The 23,626-nt window shown below is 43.8% G+C and overlaps 1 protein-coding gene and 1 pseudogene across 9 annotated transcripts in view; both read left to right on the top strand.

Moving 5' to 3' along the window:
• Positions 1–23,626, top strand: part of CRACD (capping protein inhibiting regulator of actin dynamics) — a 287,080-nt gene that overhangs the window by 181,367 nt on the left and 82,087 nt on the right. For all 9 annotated transcript variants that reach the window (XR_004539459.1, XM_033944683.1, XM_033944615.1 and 6 more), the window contains one exon: positions 12,794–12,926. Coding sequence is in view for 8 of the 9 variants with exons in the window: in XM_033944615.1 (XP_033800506.1) it covers positions 12,794–12,926 (133 nt within the window). In the remaining variant the exon portion in view is untranslated. The remainder of the gene's footprint in view (positions 1–12,793; positions 12,927–23,626) is intronic.
• LOC117360649 lies at positions 16,133–16,763 on the top strand (annotated as a pseudogene).

The following is a 23,626-nucleotide window of genomic DNA, read 5'->3' as shown; positions in this document are numbered from 1 at the left end:
AAGCTGTCAGTCACCGGCAGACTGCCGATGAGTGAGGAAGTGTAAGTGAGCGCTGTCCGATTTTCATTTTTGACAAAATGACAGAAAAAGTTGAACAACGCCACTGTATTAAATTTTGTGTAAAGCTTGGTGATTCCCAAGTGGAAACGATCTGCAAGATTCAACAGGCCTTCAGGGACAAAGCAATGGGCACCACCCAATAAAGGAGTGGTACAACCGCTTCAGAGATGGCCACATCAGTGGAGAGTGAAGCACATTCTGGTAGGCCCTCAACATCCAGAAATGGGATCGTCATTGACCAAATGAGGACCCTGGTGATGCAGAATCATTGAATCACGATCAGAGAACTTGCAGATGAGGGGAGCATTAGCATTGGATCCGTTCATTCCATTTTGACTGAGGATTTGGGCTTCAGGAGAATTTCAGCAAAATTCGTTCCAAAGCTGCTAACAATCAAGCCGAAGCAACTCCGTTCAGAGATCGCACAGGATCACTGTGATGAGTCCTGGGTTTATGGGTACGATCCAGAAACCAAGTTGATGCCATCACAATGGAAGCATTCAACATCCCCGAGGCCAAAAAAAGCAAGGCAGATCTGCAGCAATGTCAAAGTCATATTGACCATCTTCTTTGACTCCAGTGGCATGGTTCATTACGAGTACACACCACATGACACAACCATCACCAAAGAGTACTACCAAGAGGTTTTGCATCGCCTTCGTAACGCTGTGAGATGCAAACGGCCGGATCTATGGGCAGCGGGCAATTGGCAGCTCCATCACGATAGCGCACCAGCCCATTTTTCACATTTGATACAGAGTTTCCTGGCCAAACACAACACACCTGTGATTCCTCAGGCTCCCTACTCTCCCGACATAGCTCCGTGTGACTTCTGGCTTTTCCCCAAACTGAAAATGCCCCTGAAAGAGACCAGATTTTGGTCAAGAGAAGGTAACATGCAGAACTCGACGGACCAGTTGCGAGCAATCTCAAAAGAGGCATTCCTGCGCTGCTTCCGACAGTGGCAGAACCGTTGGAAGAAGTGTGTAGCAGCCCAAGGGGACTAAGGAGATTAGTATAAGATTGTTGTATCTGAATGCGAATATTTTTTAATGAATAAAGGTCTGATACTTTTTGAACAGCCCTCATATATTTAAAATAAGTATATATATTAAAACAGGGAATTAAAAAAATATCAATACATGGAACGTAAAAATCAATGACAGGATACAAAAGGGGAGAGGGGGAAATTATAATTTCCAAAATAATTAATTTATTTAAAAAAAGGTCACACAAATGGGGAGGGAGTAAAACAAATGTTGTGTGCTGATGATAGTTAGATCCTCTTAGACCAGTGGTTCTCAACCCTGCCCTGGGGACCCCCCCAGCCAGTCGGGTTTTCAAGATATCCCTAATGAATATGCATGAGAGAGATTTGCATATAATGGAAGTGACAGGTATGCAAATCTCTCTCATGCATATTCATTAGGGATATCTTGAAAAACCGAATGGCTGGGGGGTCCCCAGGACAGGGTTGAGAACCACTGTCTTAGACAGTATATGCATCCTTAATATATAAAAGGAGAAGATGCTATCCGCCATTTTTAAAATTACAAATTAGATGTAAAGCCATGTTCTGAATTGTTTGCAACCATTTTGACAACTGATATGAACATTAGTAAAGTTTCTGTTGGCAACCAAACTGTTCTGTGCAATGTTTATGAATGCAACTAAGCTTTGAAATAAGTAGCAAAGTTTTTGGGACCAACACTTTCACTTGCAGTTTCAAAGAAAGATGGGAATCAATATTTTGTTTGATTACTAGTGACACTGATCTCACTGATACTATGGGAGCAAGTTACTAGCAGAACTGTTATATTCTCAGTAAATGCAGAAATGCGTTGCTTACTTGCATAGCTGACTGCTAATGTCTAATAATAATATAATAATAATTTTATTCTTATATACCGCCAGACCAGAAATGGTTCTAGGTGATTCACAACAAATAGAGCTGAACATGCAGCAAAAAATACAATTCATAATAAAAATGCATCAAATTGTAAAATATAAGCAATACATCATTTTTTTTTTTTTTGTTCAATAAGTTTTATTTATTTTCAAGATAAGAAAGAGAACAACATTATTTTTAAAAGCAAAGAGTGCATTAGGATACAAACTTATCAAATAGTTGTGTCTTTAATAATTTTCTAAAATAGAAATAAGATGAAGCTCCTAGCATAATTTTTCCAAACCAAACATTCAATTACCAGCCTGAAAAGAGAGGGTTCTCTCAAGAAACCTCGTATAATGACATAATTTAATAGAAGGGTATGTAAACAAATGAACTCTACGTGTAGGCTTATTAGAATGGTTCAAAGAAAAGTGAGGCGTAAGATAGCCTGGTGACATGCTGAAGAATGATTTATAACAAATGTATGTAAATTTAAACAAGACTCTAGCCTCAATCGGCAACCAGTGAAGTTTCTGATAATAGGGAATAATGTGTTCCCATTTTTGTAGGCCAAAAATCAGTCGGACTGCAGTGTTTTGAACCACTCAATTTTTTAAGGATTTTCTTACACTCTGGCCATTTAAATTCAGAGCACAGAGACTAGGCTGACTTTTACACACTAATACAGCTGAGGAGAAGAAATTACTTTTGACAAGGTATCAGTTCAGTGCCTGGACATTCACAAAACATCCAGATGTCATAATTTGCAGCATGATCTTTCTCAACCGTACACTTTGTACTAGAAAAATGAAGAGGTGAATATAAATCCTGTTAATAGCACATCACAAAACAAGCAGCAAAATAACATTGGAATTATTTGAAGGAATCTTCATTCCTTACATTTTATTTCAGCCATGCTTTATAACCTTCTCCCCAGAAAGAACTGGTAAAATATTTCCTCAATTAGTAGTCAGCTTGGTTACTTGCAGATAAAGGATTTTATCAGCCAAAGAGTAAATTGTACACGTGATTTTGAGAGTTCATGGACATGCCACAGCTGATTTTTTTTTTTTTTTTCTTAATAAATAAGAATGAGAATAAATGTATTTCCACATTGGAAACAAGAATTCAAAATGATTTTAAAAGAATACTGGGAAGAATGAACATTTTGCTTATTTATTCAATTTTCTATACCAGGGGTGGGCAACTCCGTTCCTTGAGGGCTGGAATCCAGTCGGGTTTTCAAGATTTCCCCAATGAATATGCATGAGATCTATTTGCATACACTGCTTTCAATGCATATTCATTGGGGGAAATCCTGAAAACCCGACTGGACTCCGGCCCTCGAGGACCGGAGTTGCCCACCCCTGTTCTATACTGTTCTCCCAGGAGAGCTCAGAATGGTTTACATGAGTTTACTTAAGCATTTTTTCCTGTCTGACCTGGTGGGCTTACAATCTGTCTAGTGTACCTGGGGCAATGGGGGGATTAAGTGACTTGCCCAAGGTCACAAGGAACAGTGTGGGTTTGAACCCACAACCCCAGGGTGCTGAGGCTGTAGATTTTAACCACTGCACCACACTCTCCCTACTCCCTAGTTTAGTCCAAGTAATGATAAGTAATTTATATCCATGGAGATGAGGCCTGGCCTAGCCTTGTGGTAGAGCTGCTGCCTCAGCACCCTTAGGTTGTGGGATTGAATCCTAGTACTGCTCCTTGTGACCCTGGGCAAGTCACTTAATTCTATAAGAAGCGCCCAAAAGTTAGGCGCCTATATAGGAACTGATCAGCACGATTCAAGTAAAATTGGGTGCTGTTTAGTGAATCACGCTGAGCGGCACCTATTTTGGAGGCGCCCATTAAATAGGCCAGCTCTAGGCACAACTAAAAGTTAGGCGCCCATGCAAGCACTTAAGCACACTTAAGAGCAGCGATTCTGTAAGAAGGCGCCTAGCATGTAGCCACGCCCACTCCTAACATGCATAGCGCCTATTATTTTTTTGAAGGCCGCCTAAATTTTTAGAGGCGCTTTGTTACAGAATCGCTCTTTCTCGATAGGCGCCTAAGTTTCAATTAGTGCCGATCAAAAAGCTTAATTGAGCTTGTTATTCAATTTAGATAGGTGCCTATTTAGATGGGCGCCTGCATAATAGGTGACTAACTTATGAGGAATTTAGGAAACGTCTAAAAACACACCTGTTCCTAAAACATCTTGACAACTGATCCACTTATCTCTTTCCGCTCAATAGCGACCTACTGTCCTCTTGATCACTTTTCTCCTCAACAATGAATTTCCTGTCTAATTACTTCTCTTTCTTCTTCCCCTCTTGAAGTCAGTCAATTTATACCTTTGCTTAATCTTTTGTAAACCGCATAGAACTTCACGGTATTGCGGTATATAAGCTGTTATTATTATTATTATTAACATTAGGCGCCAGTTCCAGAATTTGGGCCTTAATCCTTCATTGCCCTAGATACAAAATAAGTACCTGTATATATGTAAACCACTTTGAATGTGTAGCCACAAAAAGGCAGTATACAAGTCCCTTTTCTTCTCATTAAACCGGTGATGCTGTTTGCAGCAATTGATGTTAGTCACAGAAATGAAATAATTTCTGTTCAGCTGTTTCTCCCTGACCCATTCCGTGTCAACCATTCTTAGCTCCCTCCTCTGCTGTGGTTTGTGCGTTTTGGTGCTCCTCTTGCTAAGGCTTTCTAGGTGCTGTTGTGTGCAGGATTATTTGATGCTGACCTACTGTTTTCAACGTTCGCAATGCATTATGAATCACCCCTCTCCCTGCCACGCACACTGTTTTGTGTAAAGCCTCTCCAGAACACCTATTAATCTGAAGTGGCTTTTCCTTCTGAATGCTGCTGCTGCTTCCCAGATCCTACAGCTGCGCTGTAGTCCCAGACCCTGTAACAAGCATGTGGAGCAAGGCATTACAAAGGATGCTGCTCCCTGTCCTGCAGGTAAGGGGAGGGGTAGGAACAAAAACTAAATAATGCCATAGCACCCTGTGCTAACGCCAATAAAAAGGAATTCCTACCCAGCCAGGGTAGTTGCAGCTCATGTATAGCCTTAATGTCTGTGAAGGGTAGCATAACTTTTAAACATCTAAACTTCTAAAGTTGTCAGCCCCCATCGGATGTCTGCCCCATGATCCTGCTAGTGGAAAAAAAAAGGGGGGGGGGAACCAAATCCTGAGCACAAACATCCTGCTGTCAAAGCTCTAGACTGATACAGAGACAAATTTGTCCCCATCCCCGCAGGAACTCAATTTCTCCGTCCCGTCCCCATAAGGTTTGTCGCTGTCCCTTCCCCATTTCTGTAAGCTCTGCCTTAACTGCACAAGCCTTGAACACTTATGATTTTAAAGTGTTTGAGGCTTGTGCAGATGACGGCAGACCTTGCAGGAATGGGGTAGGGACAGGCAAAGAACTTGCCGGGACAGGAAAATATTTGTCCCCGTGTCATTCTCTACTAAGCTCTCTTACTCTTCCTAGTGAAAAAAAGGAAACGATGCTCATAATTTAAATCCTGAGCATCAGCATCTGCTCTGGAAGCTCTCTCCCTCTTCTGTGCTTTCCCACAATCCTGTATCCTGCTAGGGAAGCTCTCTTCTCAAGTTTCATGTTTTATTAAAATTTCATTTGATCGCTTATCTTGGTTTACTGTACGATGTACAATTTAAATGAAAAAAGGGTACATTTCGTTATAAAATATAGTCACAAAGAGAGCAACCCCCCCTCCCCCCGACTGACTGGTACAAGAGGAGAGGAGGGGAAGAAATACAATCATTTATATAAAAAGGAACACTTAAGGTAAAGAATGGTATGGAGGGGATTAGATGCATAGAAATAAAATATAAATCTCTCCTCACATGCATTGCTCTATTCAAAATGCCTCAGGCATACCTGTTAATGAGCTTGGATTCATGCCACTGAAGGGCTCTTTCTATGAATCCTGCTGTGCAAGGAGCCCGCAGATTCACTCTCTAGTCCCAGAAAGTTCTGGACCTTGCAGAAGCACCACAGAGTAGGATGCTCCCTATGTGGCAGGTAAGAAAAGGGGGATAGCAGCAAAAACTTTGAGTAGAGAGAGCAATAGGAGCTGCAGGCAAAATGGTGATTATGCCCTTGCAAATGACCCCCTTCATGCTCCTAATCTCCATTCACCTTGACACCACCACTTAGACTTCCCCTCATTCCTAACTGCAGCTGCTCCCCCCCATATACCCATAGCTACCACCCATTTTTTTAACCTTTGTTCTAATTTGCTTATACCTACCCCTGTCCCTTCTATCTTACCTGCCTCCTTTCCCCCTCCCTGCTGCCCACAAACCCTTTCCCCAGTCAAGTGCCAGGCTGACGCCCATTTATATGTCTGACCTCCCTATGCAGTACGGTCAGTTCCTTAACGGCCCGATGCTCAAAGGATTTATGCTCCTAACCTTGGGCTCCTTTTGCAAAATGGTACTATCGACTAGCGTGTGCTGAATGCAAAGAAACCCATGGGAATTGAATGAGCTTCTTCATATTTAGCACACTACTAACTGGTAGCACCGCTTTGTTAAAGGAGCCCTTTTAGAGTTATGCTCAAAGCACTAGAAACATAGAAACAACATGGTCCATCCATTCTGCCCATCCACAACATCCACTATCTCCTCCTTTCCCTAAGAGATCCCTCAGGCCTATCCCATACTTTCTTGAATTCAGACACAGTCTTTATCTCCACCACTTCTACTAGGAGACTATTCCATGCATCTATGACCCTTTCTGTAAAAACGTATTTCCTTAAATTACTCCTGAGCTTGTCACCTCTTAACCTCATTTTATGCCCTCTCACTCGAGTTTCCTTTCAACTGAAAGAGACTCACCTCATGCGCATTTATGCCACATAGGTATTTAAACGTATCCCGCCTTTCCTCTAAAATATTCATATTGAGATCTTTAAGTCTGTCCCCTTACACCTTATGATGAAAACCACCGGCCATTGTAGTAGCCTTTCTCTAGACCAACTCCACCCTGTTTATATCTTTTTGAAAGTGCAGTCTCTAGAAAAGTACACAATATTTTGAGATCTTACTAGGCTACTCCTTCAGTCCAGTGCCTAAATATTTCCTTCATCTTAAATTCACCCCTGTTGCTGTCCACTTTTTATGTTCCTAAATTTAGGAGTTTAGGGAAATTTTGACTACAAATTTAGGCTCTGACCCCCCAAATTCTGTTTATGGCGCCTTAAATTGTGCTAGCAAATTGGTCCACACAGCTGCTTTGTGTATATAACGTAATTGCTTGAAAAGCCAGTAATCAGTGCTGATAATGGGCAATTAACACCTCATAACTGATGCTAATTGGTAGTACTTGGGGCAGGATTCACTAAATCTCCAAAGCGTGTGCGATCCGTTTCCATTTGCATACCGGTCGACTGATTCAGTAAAGGCCTGCATGCAAATGGGGACGATTGTTAACACGCCCCCTACACGTCCCCTACCCACGGCCAGAGCGATCCCTGATCATGCGCACACCCTGACAGTAGTGACAAGAGAAGCAGGCTCTTGTCACTGCTGTCAGGGCTCAGCCCAGCCCAGATCTCTGTTGCCTGCTCCTGGACTCTCCTCTCTGCCGCTGTTCCCTGCAGTGCAAGCCCGTGGTTTTAAAGCGGGCCTGCACTGCGGAGAATGGCGGCAGAGAGCAGGAGAATCCGGGAGCAGGCAAGAGAGATCTGCCCAACACCCTCCCCCCAGGCCCCGATCTCTCCTGCCTGCCCTGCTCTGCCGTGCCCTTCCACCAGAGAAAAAAGCAGGAGGGATACCAACTCCCTCTTGCCATCTGCGTTTTTTAAAAACCATTGTTGTGGCCAATCAGGGACTTCACTAGACTCCAAAGGGAGGAGCCTGAGGCACCTCAGCCAATCAGTGCCTTAGGCCTCTCCCCGTGCATCAGATGATGCGCCGGGGCGGGGCCTAAGGCCACTATTGGGCAGCGGTGGGGCAGGAGAGTAAGAGCAGGAGGAGTTTGCTCCTGCTCCCGAAGATATTGCCGGTGCATAGGAGCAGGAGGAGGGTCCAGGCACCCCTCCTGCTCCCGAAGATGTTGGGGGAGCCTTGTCCAAGGATCAGGAGGGACCGGGCACCCCTCCTGCTCCCAACAATTTTACAGGTACTGGGATGGATGGGTGGGCCGGGCCCAACCAGGACCGGGCGGTGGGTTGGAGGCCTGGTAGCAGGAGGGACCGGGCACCCCTCCTACTCCCAACTTTCGGTCCATCGGACCCACAATTTTTTTTTTTTTAACTTTTTACTTTTTTAGTAGTTTTGAGCCCTGCAAGCCCGTGGTTTTAACCCGCTTTAAACTCACGGGTTAAAACCACGGGCTCGCAGGGCGGGGAAGGGCAGTGCAGGGCAGCAGGACTTCGGGGAGATTCGGGGCAGTGCAGGGCAGCAGGACTTTGGGGCAGAGAGCAGGACTTCGGAGCAGTGCAGGGCGGCAGGACTTCAGGGCAGGAGATTTGTGCTTGAGTTGGGGCAGAGAGCAGGATATGCAGTTGGAAACCATTGAACGACTGGTCCCCAGCAGTCGCTTCTTCCGTTGATCGGCCAACCCTGTCCAATGTGATATTTTGTGTAGTGAATTGGGTCGCTGTCCAATTTGCATGCATTTCTCCTCATTTACATGCACGAATTAGAAGCGGATCGCAGGAGAGGGAAGTGAATCAGTCTGGAGGGAAATTTGCTCGTTAAGGGGTCGCAAACCGATCGGTACACACGATCGGTTTGCTTTGTGAATCTAGCCCTTGTAGGCACATTCTATAAAACATTGCACATCAATTCTAGTGCATGAATCTGAAAAGGAGGTGTGGACATGGGTGGATTGTAGACATTTCTAAAATTTATCTGCACTTATAGCATACGCCAGATATGTGCATAAGCTAGGCGCAAGGATTTAGTCCTGGTTTTCCTTAGCCTAAAAGGTTTGCCTACAAGTTAAGATATGTACTGATGCTTGGCATGATTCTATAAGGTGTATGTACCTTTTACTGTTTATTCAAAGCTTCTATACAGCTACTACTATGTTTCCCCGAAAATAAGACCTAGCCCAAAAATAAGCTCTAGCATGATTTTAGGGATAAGTCTTAATATAAGCCCTATCCAAAATAAGCCCTAGTCCCTGGATTCGCTGGTAGCAGCGCTTCCCCCCACCTCCCGCCACCACCGCACCCCACCATGCAGCCGAACCCCCGCTGAACCTCCATCCTTCCCTCCCATCCGAACCCCGCCAACCGCCGCTGTGTGCCGCATCAATGATGATGTCATCAGTAATGTGGCACACAGAAAGCCCTGATGAGAGAAGGCAGCGAGCCTGTTTAGAGTGCTGCCGGCCTGACGCTGCTCTGGAGAGAGTTATGTAGGGCTCGGGGTTGGTGGGGTTCAGATGGGAGGGAAGGATGGAAGGTCAGTGGGGGTTTGGCTGTGCGGCGGGGGCGGGTGCTCAAAGGTTCTGCCGCTCAAGGGATGGGAGGGAGGGAAGGAAGGAAGGATGGAAGCTGGGCAATGGTTCTGTTGCACAAGGGATGGGAGGGAGGGAGGGAAGAAAGGATGAAAGCTGGGCAAGGGTTCTGCTGCACAGGGGGTGGGAGTGAGGGAGTAATAGAAAGATGCTGCAGAGGGAAGGCACAAGGGGATGGGTGAGAGGGGAGGAAAGATGCTGCACATGTGGGGGAGAAAAAGGAAAGAAGAAGGGAGAGATGATCATGTACATGAAAATAATAAGCCCTACCCCGAAAATAGGAACTAGTGCGTTTTTTGGGCCCAAAATTAATATAAGACACTGTTTTATTTTCGGAGAAACACAGTATGACTGGGGGAGTCAATGCAGAGTGGTTTGCATGAGGATCTATAATGGTGTTACAATACATGAGCGTCAGTCATGGTGTTACAATACTTGAGCTTCTGTCATCTAATATAATAAAATGGTAGGACGCGCATGCGCACTAAAAAAATGGTGTTCCCTGGTCCCGTCGCGGAAACACGAGTGCGCATGCGCGCCTACTACGTCACCACAGCCTGCTCTCCACCTCGCGCCGCTACAGGCCCCACACTCGCAACTCACACATCCGCTGCAGCCTAGCAACTCCGACCACAACCTTCCCCCCTCAACCGCCTAGGAGCTGCGGCGGGGGCTTTCAGAACAGAATATGATTACCATGTTTCTTTAGGCAGCCCCGGTTGTTTACTTGGATTCAATGTCAGCATTAGGGTTCGCCGGCCGCCAGCCATGAGAGGAAGGCCGCCGCAGCCTCGCCGCTAGGTAGGGGGACAACAATCGCGCTTATGCTCAAGCCGCCGCCACGACTCCTCTCTCGAACCGCACCAGGATCCAGAGAGAAGCTGCGGCGGGGGCTTGAGCATAAGCGCCATTGTTGTCCCCCTACCTAGCTGCGAGGCTGCGGCGGCCTTCCTCTCACGGCTCACATTTAATCCAAGTAAACAACCGGGGCTGCCTAAAGAAACCGGTGCTTGGCCCGCCAAACAATTCCTGCCGTTGCCGAAATTTACCCCACCGTTCCTTCCCTTCCTCCATCAGGTCAGTTCAGATCTGTCTATGTTAAAAGCAGCTGCTTTGAAATTGGAGCCCTGCCGCCACCGTGGTTGGGCGCTGTTGAGCCCCTCTTTGCCCTCAGACCCTCTCCTAACTGCTCCCTCCTGTCTCAGACCACTGGGGGGAGGTGCCTGTCTTCAGCTGCCGGGATGGAGGGAGGGAAGAAGAAAGAAGGGGCCCTGGCAAGCGAGTTATCAAAAGCCAACCATAGCTTGGGACCCTTACATGATATAAATAATAATGACCAGACAACAAAAGGTAAGAAAAATAATTTTATTTTCTGTTTTGTGATTACAATATGTCAGATTTGAAATGTGTTTTGAGGGAGGCTGCCGCCGCGGCTTTGGACAGAGGGGTACCATTTTCGTGGGAGCCGGCCTTCGGAGAGGCTTGGGACGCGGGGATGGATGTGGGAGGGGCTGCCACTGCGAAGGGCTTTGGTGGGGGAGCCAGCCAGACCGCGAGTGTGGGGACGTTGTAAGCACGGATTGGTCAAGGAGCCGTCGCTTCCGAGGCTTTGAAATTGCTCTCACACCATCACTCCCTCCCGCCCCGGCTCTGCCTCTGCCCCTGCCCAGGTTCAAAAGCAGGAGAGGCGGTCATCTAGCACCCGTTAATCTAACGGGCTTAAACACTAGTGGTATTATAATACATGAGCTATGATATATGAGTTTTAGTAATGGTGTTACAATACAATAAATGAGCTACAATATAAGAGCTTTAGTAATGGTGTTCCCATACAGAGTTAGAGTGTTTCTGTGATGGTTATCCATACCTGAGCTTCAGATGGTGTTAACTATTGGTTTTGGTGCATTTGGGCATCATATTATGGTGCATTTACATATCCTTTACTTTTAGTCTTTGTTTTGACTGAATATACAGTCTGGGTATGCTGCATAGAATTTTTATTTACCCTAAATATACATTCATCTTAAATATTTATATCATAATGCATTCATTCTATGTATATACACTATAATTCTAGTTTCTATATTTTATTTATCATATACTCAACTTTCTTTGTATTTTCCTGTGTTCACCCTGTCGTGTTCCAAGTGGGGAGTAGCCTGTTGTTTCCTCCATGTTGCTATTCCCCCTAAATGTTTCTTTATTTGTTAAAGTGTTCTGTGAAAAGTATGGTCTTTATTCCATTCTTGAACTTTCTGGTGTCTTTTTTTAGTTATAGAATTGCGCTAAGTGCCGTTCTAGTGGGCACTAATTCTTTGGGCTCCACATATAGAATATGGCCTTATCCATAGTAAATTTTCAAAGAGGCTAATTTAAGAGCAGAACTTTCAGAGTTAGGAATATAAATCCTTTGAATAGCAGGCCTTCAGCTTTTATTGAATATCGGCCTATAAATTACTCATGCAACGTATCCCTAGCTTGCATCAAAACGTGATTTTCTCAGTAAATACTTATATAAGTGTCTTGTATTAAAATCTTAGGTTTTCAAAACAATTTAGGACAATTAGATGAAATTCAAAAACATGCTTAATAGATGTTACAAAATTGATGGCTAGTAATGTTGGTGAATTTGTTAGATAGTGTTTTATGGCTTTTTAAAAAATCAACTCTTATCATCTTAGTTGTAAGTGGAGATACCAAGTTAGTCAACTTGTTAAAAAATACCAGTAAAAAGGGAGATTATCGAATCACAAGTATTTTGATTAATCTGGACTGTAGATATTATCATCCTAAACCAGTAGTTCTCAACCCAGTCCTCGAGACATACCCAGTCAGTCAGGTTTTCAAGATATCTTCAATAAATATTCATGAGTCAGATCTGCATGGACTGCTTCCATTGTATGCAAATATATCTCATACCTATTCATTGTGGATGTCCTGAAACCTGAGTGACTGGATCTCCTGAGGACTGGGTTGAGACCCTCTGTTGTGATGTGTGTAGTGGGGAGTCCCAGAGGCTTTAACATCGTCAGAGATTAGTTATATGGACTGCTCCATTTCTGAGGGTTTGCTGAGGTTGATTCATTGTGTAATGGAAGAGATTAAGTTTTCCTTTCTTGTCAGCAAGGAGGCAAAGCTTTGATTTTCCAACTTACATATGTAGTACAAATATTAGCCCACTGCATTTTTTCACACCTTATTTTAACCCACATTCAAACTTGGCTCGTTTGCATTCAGTATTGTATCAAAACAGTGATTGAAACTCATTACACTGGATTTTACTCGGAGCTAGACTTTAATTCTGATGTTGGCTTTTACATTGCATTGCAGGGCTCCCAATTGTACTATGGGCACAAGGGCATTGTCTCACGACAGTATTTTCATGCCAGATGACCAAGAAGATGATGAGCAGGTAGCCCAAACAATGTCACACGACATCTTGGGCAAAGTTAAAACCCTTCAGGTAAGGCTTAACAATGATGAAATGATCAGATGTACAGTACCTTTACAAAGAAACCACTGCCTCATTTTACTTTGATGCTTTGGCCTTTATTTTGGAAGTCCTAGTCACAATTTACACTTGTATTGTAAATATCTTCATTTACATATGGATATTACATACACAAATAAAATGTGATTCTAGAAAACTAACATTTGCACATATATATTTTCATATATATATATATATATACTCATATATCACTGTAAACCGAAAAAAAATAACAGACACCACAGAGCTCAGTTGATTCTTATGAATTTTAGTGTGTCGTGTCATGAATGAAGTTGATGTAAAATATTGTAAATATTTCCCACCACACTGCAACACTACCTTGTAAAAATGAATTGTTGCTACAGGATATGTGCAAAAGGAGACGATAATTTGTAAACAGTCTCTGTATCAGAACGGTTTTCACTGCAAGAAACCAAATTCTGGTAAAGAACTTAGTATTGCTAAAAGGTTACAGCAGTCGACAACTGTTTGGGGTTTTTTTTATAAATCTTTATTCATTTTTTTGAAACTCACAATAAGTATAACACAAAATACAATCATTTTATACTTTAACATTACTTATTATATCATCAAATTATAGCTTTCATCAAATATCCCCCCTCCCTTAAATCCAACAATTCATCATAAACAAAAGAAATCATAAAATATTTCCATCCTCCCCCCCACCCCACCCTGGATGTGTATGATCAAAAGGGAATTAATATTAATTCTATGCAATAATTTCAATCTTTACAGTATCTTGTTAATGGCTCCCAAATAACCTGAAATTTCTTAAAATTTCCTTGCTGCAAGGCAATTATCCTTTCCATTTTGAAAATGTGACACAAAGAGTTCCACCAAAAGCTGTAATTCAGCCTCTCCCAATTTTTCCAGTTATTCATAATCTGTTGTATGGCAACCCCTGTCATAATGAGTAGAAGCTTATTGTTATTAGAGGATATTTGGCTTTTAGCCCTCATTGACATGCCAAACAATATAGTGTCATAAGATAATGCCACCGGATTATCTAACAAATTATTTATTTGACCCCATATTAATTTCCAAAAAGCAAGTATTAATAGACAATAGAATAACAAATGATCTAATGTCCCAGCTTCAAGATGACAATGAGCATCTATTAGATTTAGAGCTATCTAACTTCTGTAAACGAACCGGGGTCCAAAATGCTCTATGTGACAGAAAAAAACAAGTTTGTCTCATAGATGCAGACACTGTACATCTCATCCTCCAAGCCCAAATACGTGGCCATTGAGATGCAGTAATTTGATGCTTGATCTCAATGCTCCAAATGTCCCGAAGACCAGTTTTTGGTTTCTTATTTTAAAATCCAGATATTAATTTATACCACTGAGCGGCCTGATGTCTCAGGAAGTCCACCTGAAAGCATAAGATCGGCAAACTATACTGATTACTGAGGTTTTTCCATTCAGGGAACCCTACCTGAATGGCCTGCTTCAACTGCAACCATCTATAATGTTGTGGTTTATTAAGACCAAATTTGTGTTGCAATTGTGAAAAATCAAGCAGCCTACCATCTGAAATGACATCATCCAAAGTACATATACCCGCCTTCATCCAATACTTCCAGATGACCTTAAATCCGTCAATTTGAATCTTGGAGTTCAGCCATAGGGTCTGATGAGTTGATTTATGAACCGAAAGCGATCGACAATTGTTGAAAGAGTCCCCCAGAAGGGTTGGAACAAAATTGGCCTTGATATGCTGCTATGCAAGATCTGGGGGGTCATGGAGTTTTACCAGAGCTAACACAGTAGTAGAAAAGCACTTTAATGCACAGTTTACATGTTTGCACGATAATACTGCGGAGAATAGAGTACCCAACCTGCTGATATACAGATAAGTGACTATATTTTTTAGAATAAAGTGAATATAATTAAAGTTAAAGGTTGTGTCAGGGACAGTAAAAATGCTATGATGGTCCCGATTCTACCCGCAGTTTGGTGTCACTAAACATAGGGTTAGGTGGTCTGAGCACTTTTACGAATTTATAAATATATATTCTTACAAGAGCTATGATTGTTTAAAAGATTGAAGAATTTCATCACAGAGCTAAGTAAGCTTTCCCCATTTGGTTGTAGTATTGAATAATAGCCAGACAACAAAAGGTAGAAAAAATAATTTTATTTTCTGTTTTGTGATTAGAATATGTCAGATTTGAAATGTGTATTAGAGAATGACACGGTGGCAGTTACCCGCCAAAATGGTGGGGAGGAATAATACTCACTGCGGCACGGGGACAAGGCCATCCACCGCCCCGTGGAGCGGTGAATGGCCTTGTCCCCGCAGTTAAGGGAGGAAAGGCACGCGGCCCCCTCCCTCCTTACCTACCAATGGCCAAATCTATCTCCCTCCCTCCATCCCCCTTACCTTCACGATGCTTTCGTAAAAAACTTACTGAAGCGAGCGAAGCCTGCCTGTCTGCAGTTGCGTGTGTGTGGGTGAAAGCTTCTCCTCTGACACAGTTACTGCTGATGGGCAGACTAGATGGACCATTTGGCCTTTATCTGCTATTATGTTTCTAAGTTGCCAAGGAGCTCTTGGGGTGCAGGGGGATCAAGAGTGTTGGGAATAATTATATAAGAATTGCCATACTGGGACAGACCAAAGGTCCATCAAACCCAGCATTCTGTTTCCAACAGTGGCCAACCCAGGTCCCAAGTACCTAGCTAGATCCCAAGTAGCAAAACAGATTTTATGCAACTTATCCTAGGAATAAACAGTGGATTTCCCCAAGTCATCTCAATAATGGCCTAGGGACTTCTCTTTTAGGAAATTATCCAAACCTTTTTTAAACCCCGCTAAGCTAACTGATTTCATCACATTCTCCGGCAACAAATCCCAGAGTTTAATTACACATTGTGTGAAGAAATATTTTCTCCAGTTTGTTTTAAATTCCTGTATCTTAGGTGGGGAATTCTTCTGACTTTGAAGAACAGCATTTGATTGTAGAATAGTCTGTGTGTGGAGGGGAAGAAGAATTTTGGCAACTGGGGAGGGACCTCTTGTGACTTGTGAAGGAGCTTGGATGCTTTTGATAGGGATTTGTTGTTGAAAGAGAGAAATTCTGGAGTCATACTTGTGCGGCTGGTCTCCGTACAGTTCCTTTGTAGTGACTGTTCCCAAGTTCTCTCTCATTCATGCTCAGGATTCGTGAGAGAAACATGAAGCTGCTCTTCGCCACCTCTTTGATTGCGGGCTCCATCATTTTTCTGCTCTTCCCAGCCACATCAGAAGCAGATGAGAAGAAGAGTCCTAAGGTGACTGCCAAGGTCTACTTTGATATGAAAATTGGAGATGATATAGTTGGGCGTATTGTGACTGGACTATTTGGAAAGACTGTTCCAAAGACTACAGATAACTTTGTTGCTTTAGCAACAGGATTTGGGTTCAAAGGCAGCAAGTTTCACCGTTATTAAGGACTTCATGATCCAAGGAGGAGATTTCACCCAAGGAGATGGCGGTAAGAGTATTTATAGAGTCCGATTTACAGATGAAAACTTTAAGTTGAAACATTACGGCCCCAGCTGGTTAAGCATGGCCAATGCTGGCAAAAACACCAATGGCTCCCAGTTCTTCATTACCACTGTGAAAACACCCTGGCTTGATGGCAAGCACGTCGTGTTCAGCAAGGTCCTCATTGGAATGGAGGTGGTGCAAAAGATTGAGAATACTACAACAATTAGCTGAGACAAGCCTTTCAAGGATGTCGTCATTGTAGACTGTGAGAAGATTGATGTGGAGAAGCCGTTTGCTATTGCTAAGGAGTAAAGTTAAAAAACCAACCATTGCATAAAGGGTCCAAGCTGCTACTCTGAAGGGTAAGTTAGAAAAGGGCCCCTGTTTGGCCTGTGGATGAAGGGACCTCCTTTTAACTGCCCTATCCATAATTGATTACAACATTGCCTCAAATTCCAGTCTTTTATTTGGAACTTAATTAGCTGCATCTACCAAAGTACAAATCCTCTGTTGTCAGAATTGTAGCCAGGTGAGCTTTCACTGAAAGCTGAAATGGTGAGATTGTGTTCTCTGTGTGGTTGAACTATAACCAGTAGTGCTGCCCGATTCAGGAAAAAAAATTCGATTCAATTCAGCCTATTGAATCGATTTTTTAATTCGATTCGATTTTCCTGCCCAAGTGGATGTTTTTTTCAACTATCCTGGTGGGTTTATTTTATAGCCTCTTCACCCCTTTTATAGCCTCTTCACCCACTTTGCCCTCTCCTGGCGCTGTGGTGTAAACAAAATATACAAACAAAAAACACTTTTCCTCTCTCTCTTAAATCCTAGCTCACATTCGTGGTCTAACACCATAAAATAGAAAATAAAATTATTTTTTCTACCTTTTGTTGTCTGATCATTATTCAGATCTTATCGGTCCCAGGCTCCGGTTGTCTTCTGATAACTTGCTTGCCAGGGTCTCCTTCTTTCTTCTTTCTCCGTGCTAACCATCTATCTTCTGTCTCTGTCCTCCCCTTCCATTTCCCTTCCCTCCCCTGGAGGTCTGGTATCTTTCCTTTTTTTTCGTCTCCATCCACAGATCCACCTTTTACGAATTACCCTTTCATCCTTCATCTCTCTCTCCTTTCCCACCACCCCAGGGTCCACCATCTCTCCCTTTCTCTTCCCAACTACCCTCCTATCCAGTATCTCTATCCCCCCTCCACATCATCCCTTGTGTCCAACTTCTCTCCCTTTTTGTTCCTTCCCTCCCTAAATCCCATTCTTCCCCCTCCACCAAGTTCATTTCTCCCATCTATGTTCTCCCCATCTCTCCTCCAGTCCACCAACTCCCCATCTCACCTCTCCTTCCATCTACCTTTTTTAAAAATTTTTTTATGGCATTCCTAAGCCCCCCCCCACCCTCCCGCACCTTTCCCAAAGAGAGTCCGGAAGAGGTCTGCCGGTGGCGGTAGCGATCCACTCCTGCCACTACTCCTAGTGTCTTCTCTCCATTGCGGCCTGCCCTCAGTGAAAACTTCCTGTTTCCGCTTGGGCGGCCGAATGGAGAGAAGATGCCCAGAATAGCAGCAGGATAGTGAATTGAATTTGCTACCGCCGCTTTTGCCTGGCCAGGGAGGAGAGGAGAAAGCCTTGCTTGCGGGAAGGAGAGAGCCGTGCTGCCCCAATCTGCAATAGAGATCCGTTTGGGCTTCCCCTCTGCCACCGAAGTCCTTGCTTCGATGTAACTTCCAGTTTTGCAAAACCGGAAGTTACATCAGAAGCAAGGACTCCAGTGGCAGAGGGGAAGCCCGAATGAGTCTCTGGTGCAGATCGGGGCAGCAAGGCTCTCTCCTTCACGCAAGCAAGGCTCTCTCTTCTCCTCCCTGGCCAAGCAAAAGCAGTGGTAGCAATGGGGCCAACGAATCGGTAAGTCCGATTTTCTTTAATAGTAAACCGATTCAAATCAATTCACCAAAAGTGAATCGGAGAATCGATTTGAATCGCGAATCGGGCACTAATAACCAGGTATTAATGCAGATTTCCCGTATACAAAGCTCTTGTGGGGTGAAACCACCATTTATAATACTTTTTTTATATGCCATCCATTTAGTCTGGGGGTGAGTTGTAGATGGGGGAGACAGGAGCAAATCTGATCTACACCAAATAAATGATGGTTCTATTCAAAAAAAAGAAAAGAAAGAGAAATTCTTGCTGATCACCAGACTGCTCACAGACATGCATAGTAATTTTTTGGTGTCAAGCTTATGTACTCAAATTTTAATGTGCTCAACATCTTTTTGGGAGATACATTAAAGCTTTATACTTCAAAAAATTTTTAACTTGAATTTTATTGCACAAGCCTCATAGTAGCAAAAAAGATAATCTGTTTACAGATAGACTAGTCTTTAAGCCTGTTACATTAACGGGTGCTAGAGTAGATGTCTGAATGTCTGTCATTTTTTCTGTCTGTGTCTCTCCCTATGTCCTTAGTGCCCTCAGTGCCTCCATCCTATGTCCTTAGTACCTCTTCCTATGTCCTTAGTGCCCCCATTACCTCTTTCCTGTGTTCATAATGCCCCCAGTGCCTCTGTACTGTGTCCTTAATGCCCCAGTGCCTGCGTACTGTGTCCTTAATGCCCCCAGTGCCTCCTTCCTATGTCCTTAGTGCCCCCAGTGCCTCTGTCCTGCTTAGTGCCCTCAGTGCATCCTATGTCCTTAGTGTCATCAGTGCCCATTTCTATGTCCTTAGTGCCCCCAATGCCTCCTTATGTCCTCATCATTATCTTCCAGACTTTGTCCCACCCCCACCTCCAATGCCAGCCTGCCTGCCTCCCATCCCCCTGAGCAACATGTTTCCATTTAACCCCCCCCCCCCGATGCCAGCCTGCCTGCCTCCCATCCCCCTGAGCAACATGTTTCCATTTAACCCCCCCGATGCCAGTCTGCCTGCCTGCCTCCCATCCCCCTGAGCAGCATGTTTCCATTAACCCCCCCCCCCGATGCTTGCCTGCCTGCCTCCCATCCCCCTGAGCAGCATGTTTGCATTGAAACCCCCCCATCCCCCTCTCCGATGCCTGCCTGCCTTCCATCCCCCTTCCATTGAAACCCCCACCCCATGCCAGTCTGCCTGCCTGCCTGCCTCCCATCCCCCTGAGCAGCATGTTTCCATGGAAACCACACACACACACCCCGATGCCAGCCTGCCTACCTGCCTTCCATTGAAACCCCCCACCCCCCTTCCGATGCCAGCCTGCCTGCCTCCCATCCCCCTTCCATTGAAATCCCCCCACCCCCCCATGCCAGTCTGCTTGCCTGCCTCCCATCCCCCTGAGCAGCATGTTTTTAACACTCCCCTCCCCGCCGACCTACCTGGCACACCAGAAACCCCCGTTGACCCTCCCAGCCGACCCTCCCACCGCTACACGGCCGACAAACCTCGCAGCTCCAGCAGCGTCCCAGGCACACTAAACATGCTGCTTCGGCTCTTCTACTGGCCTAATTTCCTCTGCCGCGTCCCTGATGACGTTATCAGTTACGCGGCAGAGGAAATTAGGCCAGTAGAAGAGCCAAAGCAGCGTGTTTAGTGTGCCTGGGACGCTGCTGGAGCTGCAAGGTTTGTCGTCCGTGTAGCAGTGGGAGAGTCGGCTGGGAGGGTCAATGGGGGTTTCTGGTGTGGCGGGTAGGGTTGGCGGGGGGGGGGAATCGCGGCATGTTAGTGGTGTGCCAGGTAGGGTCGGCGGCGGGGGGGGGAGAGCAGATGGAGTCGCGGTGTGTTACCTGGCCGGTCCTTCGAGGCGTGCATGCACACTCTGCCAGCCCCATCCTGACAGATCAGATCTCAGGGAACACGGGATAAGAGTGCGCATGCGCGCTTAGCATATTATTATTATATATAAAGAAAAAGAGAGAGAGAGAGAGAGAAATGCTTTTGGACACCATTTGATGAAATGGAACTAAACATGGCAGGAGACAGTTTTTGGTATTATCTGTAAAGGGACAGAAGAAGGTCCTAGATTACTATTTAACCCAAATTTTCCCATGCTTTCTGAGCTAGAGACTTCAAACTTAGACTCTCTCTTTCTGCATAACAAAAACACTCTCTCTCTCTCTCTGATTATCCATCAAATATTGTTCAAGAACTGTCATTTAGTATGATGCATATTTACCTAGGGCAGTGTTTCTCAATCCAGTCCTTGGCGTACACCCAGCCAGACAGGTTTTCAGGATATCCTCTATGAATATGCACTGCTTCTTGTGATTGCAAATCTATCTCATGCATATTCTTTGTGGAAATTCTGAAAATCTGACTATAAATAATTTGTATTGTGCATATTTTACTTTGAATAAGTTAGGGTCGCATTTTGTTAGTCAGTATCTTTTATTGAATTGTGTTACTTTCTTTTGTTATTTAGATCTGTATTTTAATTACTTGTTGTAATTACTATTGTGTAAACCGCCAAGAACTGATGGTTTGGCAGTATATAAAAATAAACTATTATTATTATTATTATTGACTAGGTGTGTCCTGAAGACTGGATTGAGAAGTGCTGACCTAGGGAGTCCTTGCTTTTCTCAAGATCTGCTTTATGTGGCATGCTCAAGAGGTGGAACTGGAGAAAATGTGTTCATCCAAACTCTGAAACAAAAGACATTGAGGGCATAATTTAAAAAAACATCTAAGTCCCCTTTTGGCCTAAGGCCTTAAACGTTGAAAGTAGAAGCAGGGAAAATGTCCATAATAAAAAAAAAACGTCCAAATGGAGGTTTTGTTTGATAATGGCCTGCCTCTACATTCAGCTGTTTAAACGCCCAGACCACCACTACGTCTACACTTATACCCCATAATGAACCAAAAAAACGCCTAAGCCCCAAACGTCCAACACAAAGGCTTTTAGGTGAAGGAGGAGCCAGTCCTTCACCTAAAAGCTGGATTCTGTAACCGGTGTCTGTCAAAAACAACACCGGTTACAAAATCCACACCAACCCCAACCCCCCACGACATTGGGGCAGGAGGGAACCCAAGCCCTCCTGCCCCGCGGCACCGCCTTTCCCCCTTCCCTCCCCCCGATTACGTTCGGGGCAAGAGAGAGCCCAAGCCCTCTTGCCCTGCGGCACCCACGGCAGTTCGGGTAGAGGAGTAATGGCATTGCGGTAGGGGAGATGAGGCAGGGTAAGGGGTAGGCAGGTTGCTGGGGCCACTGAGCTGATCGAGCAGCCACGATCAACTCAGAGGCCCCTTTTTCGGCACTTAGACCTGTTTTGACTTCGTCTAAGTCAAAACGTATAAGTGCCTACTAGGCAACCTGCCTAAGGTTTTGGTTATACCTGCTGCACGCCTAGGTGTAGGTCAGCCCACCTCCCGCCCTTTCCCCTCCTCTAAACACGCCTCTTTTCTCTCTGTGCGTTTAGTGGCAGGGAAAAGGCCTAAGCTGGTTTTAAAACGTCTAAAACCAGCTTTGATTATGGGTACTTGGACGATCAGGCTTTTTGATCGTCCAAGTAGCCATTTAGGCCACTTTTTAGACGTTTTTTTTTTTTTTTAAATTATGAACCCCATAGTGTATCCCAATGCTTTGCAGTAAAAATCTGATCTATTATGTACACGTCTATTTTGCACAATTTGACTTTGATCATTTTTAATATGTCAACCATTACCTACGAGATTTCCCAGGAATCACAGGATAATTCAATAGGTCAATAAAAAGTGAGTGACAGACTTTATATATATGCTCGGGGGGAATGTGTGGCGTAGAGGTTAGAGCTACAGCCTCAGCACCCTGAGGCTGTGGGTTCAAATCCTTTGCTGCTTCTTGTGACCCTGGGCAAGTCACTTAATAATATTATAATAATTTATTCTTATATACCGCCAGACCACAAATGGTTCTAGGCGGTTCACAGCAGATAAGGCTGAACATCCAGCAAATATACAGTTCATAAAGATACATCAATTTCTAGTATGTACACAATACATGTTATATTTAAAAAGCATTAGGAAGCTTGAGTTACAAATTTGTCAAATAGTTGTGTCATTAATAATTTTTTTTTTTTGTTAAATATCTTTATTCATTTTGAAGCAGGTACACTAGCTAGAGTTTGAACCCACCGGGACAGATAGGGAAATATGATAAAGTGCCTGAATGTAAACCACTTAGGATATAAGTGGTATATAAATAATAAAATAAATAAATAAGACTAGAGAAGGTAAAAGTTGAAGTTGAGTATCCAGAAGGAAAAAAAGAAAATAAGCCATCAGTACTAACACTACAAAGAGGTGCTGAAAAGTTCTCAGCCCAGCCAACCCGCTTCATAAATTTTGAGCATTATTTTGCCACTGTAGCTGTAGTTATCTTATTTCATTATGTGCCAATTTGCAGAAACAAAATTCTGTGTTTTGACATTGTTTTAGATCAGGGGTAGGGAACTCCGGTCCTCGAGAGCCGTATTCCAGTCGGGTTTTCAGGATTTCCCCAATGAATCTGCATGAGATCTATTTGCATGAACTGCTTAAAATGCATATTCATTGGGGAAATCTTGAAAACCCGACTGGCATATGGCTCTCGAAGACCGTAGTTCCCTACCCCTGTTTTAGATCATTGATTGAACCATATCCATGCCATTCCCTTCTTGATTAGGCTGAGAACTTTTTAGCACCCCCTCGTACCTGAAAATTTATATTCTTTATCCACTGCAATAATCCCTTGTGATGGAGAGGAGCTTTTACCGCAGCGGCTGGTGATAAAAATCCCTAACATGGCTTGATAAAGGTGGGGGAGGTGGTTTAAGTATTTATACTATACAGGCTGGGAAGAAAAAAGGTAATGAGTGAGACTTTTTAACACTGCAACAGTGTGTGTAATAATGCAAATAGTAACCAGAGAGGATGCCTGCTGTGCATAAAATAAAGCTTTATTTTTTTTAAATGTTAGCAATTTAAATCTCCTCTGCCCTTAAATAAATCTACGTAAATTACTAAAGCTTGGGAGCAATATTTGAATGGTATGTATGGTCTCTGAAGCAATACAGTTAGTAGTCCTCTTGGGAACCGAAGCACAATAAATAAAAGCCTCAGATGCAAATAACAGAGCTCAGAGCACATTCCTAGAGCATTCCACAGTACAGCAATGTTCATAAATTTGAATAATATCCATTTTACACTATAGAACTGTTTCAACAATGCTTTCCATTCATAG

This window comes from Geotrypetes seraphini, chromosome 1, assembly GCF_902459505.1.
Source record: "Geotrypetes seraphini chromosome 1, aGeoSer1.1, whole genome shotgun sequence".
Classification (NCBI taxonomy): Eukaryota; Metazoa; Chordata; class Amphibia; order Gymnophiona; family Dermophiidae; genus Geotrypetes; species Geotrypetes seraphini.
This window is presented reverse-complemented; position numbering and strand designations above follow the sequence as displayed.